Genomic DNA, 7,563 nt, shown 5'->3' with positions numbered 1-7,563 from the left:
GAGGCCAAAGGACAGGCATGGTGCTCTGTGGTCAGTGGGGCAGCAGGATAAGGACCTGGGGCCTCAACCCCAGCTGAGCTCTCCTCCTGGTGGCCTCTCCCTGCCGTCCGTGGGAGTGGCCCCAGCTCTGCTGCCCGTGGAGGTACTGACCTGGGCTGGGCCTGCCCGTGTGGCCCAGAGCTATTTTTAAGGTCCACCGGATGGGCCTTCCAGGAACCAGGAAAAAACAAGTGGGGACTGGCATCCTGTACTGCCTGGGACATGGCGGGGATGGGTGGGTCAGACTTGCAGAGAAGGGGTGGCCTGGGGTCACTTACCAAAAGCCATGCCCAGGGCAGAAAGGTGAAAGGCCCTTGGGTCTCAGATTCAGCTTTGTACCCGCCCCCTCTACAAGGAGAGCAGGGGCTCCACAGCCAAGAGGACCCCTCAGAACCTCAGTTTGCCAAGCTGAGAAATGGGGTGGGTCATGCCCACCTACAGGGTAGGGGCAGGGCGAGGTAGGCAGCACCCTGCCTGAGTCCTGTCCACTTGGCAGGGTCATCTGGGGTGCTGGGGGCCCCCAATGCCAGAGTGGACACGGGGCCCTGTGTGGCTGCACAAGCAGAGATAGCAGGCCCCCTGCCCAGCCCATCCTTGAGCTGGATGGAGCCTGAAAGAGGCCCCCATGGCAGGACAGCCTCTCACAGAGGAGGACCAGGTCGGTATCTAACCATTGATTGCAGCTAGGTCCCTGGGCCCGTCTGGGGTCGCCTTCAGGTGTGACCCCCCAAGCATGCACACTCACCTGCCTCAAAGGCCTGGGCTGGCCTGCTGGCTCCCTCAGCACACCCAAGCCCCCTCCCCCAGGTCACACCTCTTCACTGCCAGCGTCACTGTCCCCGTGGGTGCAGGACATGCACACATACAGAGGCTCACACGACAGCACGGCTACAACACACACACCAGTGTCCAGGAGAGACGGACGCTGAGGAAACCCCACCGCAGGAAAGAGGCTGCCTCCTGCTCTGTCCTCCACTCCCATACCAGGTGGGGGACCCCTCCCCACTGCCAGAGCCCTCAGAGGCCCCTTCCACCTTCAGTTTGGGGAGGAGGAGCTGTCGAGGGTGGGACACACACTGCCACTTTGTGAAGGAGTACGTGCACACTGCTCTGAGTTTGGGGAGACTCAAGGTCTTCAGATCAAGATTCAGGAGCTGGTGGGGTGCAGGGGAGTGCCCTCCCCCCCAGGATGCGGGCCCAAGGCTACTCCTAAGGCCACAGGCCAGCTGGGCACACGGGCCAGGACACCTGAAGAGGACTGGCCTGGAGATTCACACACCTGGCTGGGGGCCCACTGGGGAGGCCACTGAAGACCTCAGCCCCTCTCAGCTGAGTCAGATGTGCCCTCAGAACCACATCTTCATGTGGTCACCATCTAGACCCAGTACACTCTCCAGCACTCCCACCCTCCCCAGCTCCAGGTTCCGGACCATTAACAGCCTGACCCGAGGGCACCCCCCCCGAGGGGGCAGCTCTGGGGCACCTCTGCTGGCCTTCTCGAAGGACCCACAAGTGGACAATAGCCCCTCCTCCTTTGCAGGTGCTGTGTGGGTTCCACTGAAGGGGCGGGCTCTGGCACCCTACCTTCAATCTGACCCTGTGGGGAGTCCTGCACTGGCCTAGGGCCCATGATTAACCCAACAGACCCGGCCCTGCCCTTATGGACCCACACTGCAGGAGTTGTGGACAGAGCTGCAGTGAGGCAAGAGCCTAAGAGCTTCACCAATGGAAGGTCCACTTTCTGTCCTGGGACAGTGACGGTGGCAGTGAACGGGTGTGACCAGGGTGGCGGGAAGGGGGGTTGGGTGTGCTGAGGGAGCCAGCAGGCCAGCCCAGGCCTCTGAGGCAGGTGAATGTGCATGCTTGGGGGGTCACACCTGAAGGCGACCCCAGACAGGCCCAGGGACCTAGCTGCTGGAGTCAATGGTTAGATACCCACCTGGCCCCCAGGGGCCACCAGGAGCACCTGCAATGCCAGAAGGACCAGTACCCTGGCCTCTGGCTCCCCCAACCCTCAACCCTCTCTGGGATTGGTGTGGGAGGCAGTGGACGCCTGGGGCTCAGCCACCGGGGCTGGCAGACAGCTGCTCACACCTCCGAGTCCTGACCTGCTCAGGCCGGTGACCTTGGACTGAGGTCGGGAACCCGTGGGGTTGGATCACGCCACACAGGTGAGTCTGTGTAGTACAGGAGACACAGAACAGTCTTAGGTCCCGACCAGGGCCACGCGGACCCGGGCTAGCTCAGGCCTTGACAGCAGCAGCGAAGGTGGACTCCCGGGTGGAGGTGGACAGGAGCTGGACCTGAAGGGCAGCCAGGTGGGTGGAGAGAAGGGGAGCGTGCTCCAGCACCAGGACGGCAGAGCAAAGGTTCCGGGAGAGGAGGCACGGTTAGGGAGGGACCTCGGGCTGCAGGCTTGAGGTCAATCCCAGTCAGAACGGCGGCCCCGGGATGGGCAGGGTAGGGCCTCTGCCCGCGCCGGGGCTCCGACCCGAGGCGCTGCCGCCGAGCCGGGTCCCCGAGGGGGCGGCGCCGCCTCCCCGCGCCCGGTCACCTGCGCGCAGGGGCGCGGACGGCCGAAGACGCACGCGCACACGCACGCCCTGGGTCGCCTCCCGAACTCCCGCCCCTGGGGCTCCGCGCCAGCACCGAGCTCCGGCCGCCCGCGCCGGCCCTGCGGGGAAGGCGCGAGCGTCGCCAGTCACCTTCCCGGAGCTCCCGGGGGCGGGGCCCACGAGTCCCCGCCCCACGCGCGCCGCCACTGGCTGGGCCCCGGCGCCCACTGGAAAGCCCGCGCCCATTGGCTCTCGCGGCCCCGCCCCAACGCCTCGGCCACCGCCCGCGCGGAAGCTGCGCATGCGCGGGGCGTGTGAGCGCGGAGAGGGGCACACGCCACGCCGTGCGCCTCCGCGCCTCCACCACAGCAAACTAGTCCCGGGCGGCTCGCCGCGCCCCTCTGGCCGCCGGCCTCCGCCCACCCCGACGGCGGCGGCGCCCGTCCTCCCCGCCGCTCCTCGGCCGCACGCGCGTGTCCCGGGGGCCCGCCCGGCCGCGCGAACCCCGGCGGAAGGGGGCGGGGTCTCGGCTCGACCCGCCCCCGCGGAAGGATACGGGCGGCCGCTGCCCAAAACCCCAGGACGAGGCGGCCGCGGCGTGTGAGCGGCTCGTCCTGCGGCGCGTTTACGCTGTCCGCGCGGCCTCGGCCGGGCCTCTGCGCCGCGCCGACGTCCTCGCCCGAGCGCTTTCGGCGCCCCGAGGGCCGGTGCTCCCGGCGCGCCCGCCGCCGCCCCCCGACAGGGCCTCGGGGCTCTGCGCGGCGTGTCCTCCCGTGTCCGCGGCCGCGCGGGGAGCCGGGCGGCGAGAGGCGGCGCAGAGCCCGGAGGCCGAGAGCCCGCGCCCGCCGCCGCCCGCGATGCTGCTCTCCAAGTTCGGCTCCCTGGCGCACCTTTGCGGGCCGGGCGGCGTGGACCACCTCCCGGTGAAGATCCTGCAGCCAGGTGCGCGCGGGGCGGGGGCGTCGGGGCTCGGATCTGGGGGCCGGGGGCTGAGATTTGGGGGCTGGGGGCCGCATCGGGGGCCGAGAACTGGGGGTCGGGCATCGTTGGGGGCCAGGGTGCGCCGGGCCGCAACAACCCCGCCCGCGGTCCCCACAGCCAAGGCGGACAAGGAGAGTTTCGAGAAGGTGTACCAAGTGGGCGCCGTGCTGGGCAGCGGCGGCTTCGGCACGGTCTACGCGGGCAGCCGCATCGCTGACGGGCTCCCGGTGAGTCGGGCCGCCGGGCAGATTCGGGATTCTCGCCCACGGCGCGCGTCGTCGCGGCCGGGCGGGTCTTGACCACTCACGTGCCCCCCCAGGTGGCTGTGAAGCACGTGTTGAAGGAGCGGGTGACCGAGTGGGGCAGCATCGTAAGTGCGGGGCGCCGGGCGGGCGGCGGGCACTGTCGGCCGGGGTTGGGGGTCCGCCCGCCGGCTTGGGCGCGCTGACCGCAGTGTCCCCCAGGGCGGCGTGGCCGTGCCCCTCGAGGTGGTGCTGCTGCGCAAGGTGGGCGCGGCGGGCGGCGCGCGCGGCGTCATCCGCCTGCTGGACTGGTTCGAGCGGCCCGACGGCTTCCTGCTGGTGCTCGAGCGGCCCGAGCCGGCCCAGGACCTCTTCGACTTCATCACGGAGCGCGGCGCCCTCGATGAGCCCCTGGCGCGCCGCTTTTTCGCGCAGGTGCTAGCAGCCGTGCGCCACTGCCACGGCTGCGGGGTCGTGCACCGCGACATAAAGGACGAGAACCTCCTCGTGGATCTGCGCTCTGCCGAGCTCAAGCTCATCGATTTCGGTTCGGGCGCTCTGCTCAAGGACACGGTCTACACCGACTTTGACGGTGAGCACGGGCGGGGTGGCGGAGCGGTCCAGCGGCGGTCAGTAACGCCCGTGGGGAGCGGGGCGTCGCATGGAGGAGCTGGCGACTGTTGGAGGCCACGTGCGTTGTGCCTCGGGCACGCTCGCGTGGGCGGCGCGGGTCACGGGCTACGGTGGGGAGGGCAGAGCCTGGGATCGCGAGCCGGTTCGTGGTGGGTGGGGGCGAGTGGCGGGCTCAAGACTGTTTTCTCCGGCTGTGTTGGGGTGCGACCACGGGCGGGGGTTCGGGGGGGTCGTGGCCGGGAATGCCTGGACCCCCGCGAAGTCGCACCCGGCGCTGCCGCGGGCCTCCCGGTGGGTGAAGGCGGGCGCTACGTGCGTGCGTGGAGAGCTGGGAGCGCCGCGGTAGAAATCCCCGCATTGCGGAGCGCGGGGAAGCCGGGGCTCCCCGCCCTCGCGCCTCTCTCCTCGTCCCTCCTCCCTCTTGCGTGTGTCGTGTCCCCTCCCCGCGTAGCCTCATCTCACATCTGTTTGTTGTGAAATTGGAGCCTTCGCTCATGTGAGGCCGGGCCAGCTGGGGGCGGGGTGGGACGGCGCCCCTGGGGAGGCCACGCCCCGGGCTTTTTCCAGAGTGTTGACGAACAGGATTCCGAGGCAGTTCTCTCTTCCAGCCAGTTCTCTCTTGCAGCGTGGGCTGCAGAGATGATTAGCTGGGAGCACAGGGGATGGGTGCTTGTGTTCGGTGCCAGCTTCGTGGAGCGCTGGTCTTTCGGGTGGGCGTCCTCATCCTCATGTGTCCCCCAGGCACCCGAGTGTACAGCCCCCCGGAGTGGATTCGCTACCACCGCTACCACGGGCGCTCGGCCACCGTGTGGTCTCTGGGCGTGCTGCTCTACGACATGGTGTGCGGGGACATTCCCTTCGAGCGGGACGAGGAGATTCTCCGGGGCCGCCTCTTTTTCCGGAGGAGGGTCTCCCCAGGTGTGTGGGGGTCTGGGCCTGCTGGCACAGGGCGCAGTGGAGTCTGCCCTTCGTGACCCTCTCTTCTTCTCTCCAGAGTGTCAGCAGCTCATTCAGTGGTGTCTGTCCCTGCGGCCTTCTGAGCGGCCCTCACTGGACCAGATTTCTGCCCACCCTTGGATGCTGGCTGCAGACGGGGGCACCCCGGAGAGCTGTGACCTGCGTCTCTGCGCCCTGGACACGGACGATGGGGCCAGCACCACCTCCAGCAGCGAGAGCTTGTGAGGAGGGGCCTGCACCTGGCTTGTGGGACTGTGGGACCCAGAAGGACCACCTGCCCCAACTTGGCCCTGCGAGAGACCACAGACGGACTCTGCTTGGTCGCCTGCTCTTTGCGAAAGCAGTGAACTCTGATCCCTGGTGACCTTTGCCTTTGGCACCGGGCCGTTTCCTTTGCTTTGAGTGCCTTTTCGATCGCTGCTCTCACAGACTTGGTTTCTCAAGCTCTGTCTGCCCAAAGACGCTCCGGTCAGAGCGAGGTTCCCCTTGCCCTGGGCAGGTGCTTGAACCTGAGACTGTCCCTCTCCTGTGCTGCTCTGGGAGGTGGCCAGCCGGCCCTCAGCGTCTCCCTGTGTGACCATGTTGGACCAGGAGCACTCCCATGTCCTGTGGCCTCATCTCACCGGGGACACAGGGTCCCTGTGCCCATCCCCCTGAGCCACCCTCATCTTTCGGTGTTTGTCTGGGCATGTCTGTGCACAAGCAATGCAACCTTCAGGCCTCTGCTGCCCGCGTGCACTGCACGTGTGGACGTCTTATTTATGGTGTGACCCCCGCGGAGGGCTATTTATTGTTTAATTTATTTGTTGAGGTTCCTCCCTCCCAGCAGCCCCACCTCCACTAGGCCCTCGTGGGCGGAGAGGGGTGGCTGTGCTGTGGACCCAGGTCCCCACCGTACCTGTGTCTGTCAGAAGATGGACTTGTACAGTGGCTAATTTAAGGGGAGTTGGTGACGCTGCCATCTCGAGGCTCTGTGCCTCGGGGGTGGGTTTTAAATTATTGACCTTGTACAGTGCTTGTTGGCTCTGGAAGCTGGGGGATGGGGAGACTGAGTCGCAAGCCTTTAATTTATTTTAGCAGCTGTGTTTCTGTGATCCGGGTGTGTGTAGGCATCGCGGATGGGGGTTTGTTTCAGTTCAAAAGTGAGATGTCTGGAGATCATATTTTTTTATATGGTATTAAATTGTTTTGTATATAATGGACTTCTGTAGGTTTATTGGGCTGGGTGGGCTGGGGTGAGAGAAAGGAGTTGTGGGAGAAGGGGCCTCTGGGCCCTGGGTAGCCCCTCCCAGTTTCCTGTGGGGAGGCAGCAGCATAAAGGGCCCAGGCTCTTCCCTCCCAGGCCAGAGAGTCCGGCGTGTGGTGTGGCTCTTGGCCTCCTTGCCACGCCATTCTCTGCCCCTGCTGTACCCAGGGGAGTTGGCAGCAGGCAGTACCATCAGGGGCCTCTGGGAGAGGAGCAGGGAGACAGGGCTCCTGGGTGTCATTGCCACCACTAGTCTGGAGGCCTAGGGGTGGTCTCAGGAGGATCTCTGTGGTCTTATTCTCAGGGAGGCCCAGTCAGGGTGGGAAGAGGAAATGGCCCTTGCTCAGGCCATTCAGGCAGAGGTGTGCACACAGAGGGGCCTATGTAGCCCCACAGACAGCTAGAAGGGGTCCTGGGGAATGAGGAGTTGGCCAGGTGGAGGAGGTGGGAGAGTATTCCAGGGGCAGAGAACGGAGGCAGTGGCCTCAGGCCATGGGGCTGGAGCTCGGTGGGGGAGCCTTCAGGGAGAGTTGAGGACAAGTTCAGGCCCCTGCATCCCACCCTGGTGACAGTGACCCACAGGTCACCGTGATCCCGGCTCCCCTACTTGCCAGCTGAGGGTGCTGGGCTGGTGCAGCGTTCTCTGAGTGCAGAGGTTCTCCCCTGGGTACAGTGAGGTTGTGGTCGAGAATGCTCTAATGGTCGGCCCTGGCCTGACAGGTGTAGGGCAAGGCGGTAAGTGGAAGCCACAGCCCGGACCAGGTATGGAAAGGTGGGCCAAGCCGCCACATGAAGGACAGGCTGGGTGGAGAGTCTGGGTGTGGCTTGCTCCCCCATGGGGGCCCTGTACTCAGCAGGTCCCTGTGCTGAGGCAGTGGGGCACCCACTGGGCCTGCAAGGAGGCCGTCCG

At 66.3% G+C, this 7,563-nt stretch overlaps 1 protein-coding gene across 2 annotated transcripts; it reads left to right on the top strand.

Annotated features, from left to right (window-relative positions):
* Positions 1–3,133: 3,133 nt before the first annotated feature.
* Positions 3,134–6,609, top strand: PIM3 (Pim-3 proto-oncogene, serine/threonine kinase). 2 transcript variants are annotated; one of them, XM_004437998.3, is made up of 6 exons: positions 3,134–3,536; positions 3,693–3,802; positions 3,895–3,945; positions 4,040–4,409; positions 5,192–5,368; positions 5,445–6,609. In XM_004437998.3, exons 1-6 carry the CDS (start codon positions 3,452–3,454, stop codon positions 5,630–5,632), a joined length of 981 nt encoding a protein of 326 aa, XP_004438055.1. In that variant the 5' UTR covers positions 3,134–3,451; the 3' UTR covers positions 5,633–6,609. The 2 variants fall into 2 exon arrangements, with proteins under 2 accessions (XP_004438055.1, XP_087304835.1); XM_087448709.1 differs by lacking the exon at positions 5,192–5,368 and having other exon boundaries at positions 3,327–3,536.
* The last annotated feature ends 954 nt before the right edge of the window (positions 6,610–7,563 follow it).

The sequence above is a fragment of the Ceratotherium simum genome, chromosome 25, assembly GCF_057802395.1.
Source record: "Ceratotherium simum simum isolate JZ-2026a chromosome 25, ASM5780239v1, whole genome shotgun sequence".
NCBI classification, from domain to species: Eukaryota; Metazoa; Chordata; class Mammalia; order Perissodactyla; family Rhinocerotidae; genus Ceratotherium; species Ceratotherium simum.
Note: the sequence above shows the minus strand (reverse complement) of the source record. Positions and strands in the feature narration are given on the sequence as shown.

Excerpts from the sequence above, each read along its gene's own strand:
- PIM3 (XM_004437998.3), top strand. The coding sequence starts at position 3,452 with ATGCTGCTCTCCAAGTTCGGCTCCCTGGCGCACCTTTGCGGGCCGGGC. Across the intron at positions 3,537-3,692 it reads GGTGAAGATCCTGCAGCCAG|CCAAGGCGGACAAGGAGAGT; the intron begins GTGCGCGCGGGG and ends CGGTCCCCACAG. Across the intron at positions 4,410-5,191 it reads GGTCTACACCGACTTTGACG|GCACCCGAGTGTACAGCCCC; the intron begins GTGAGCACGGGC and ends TGTGTCCCCCAG.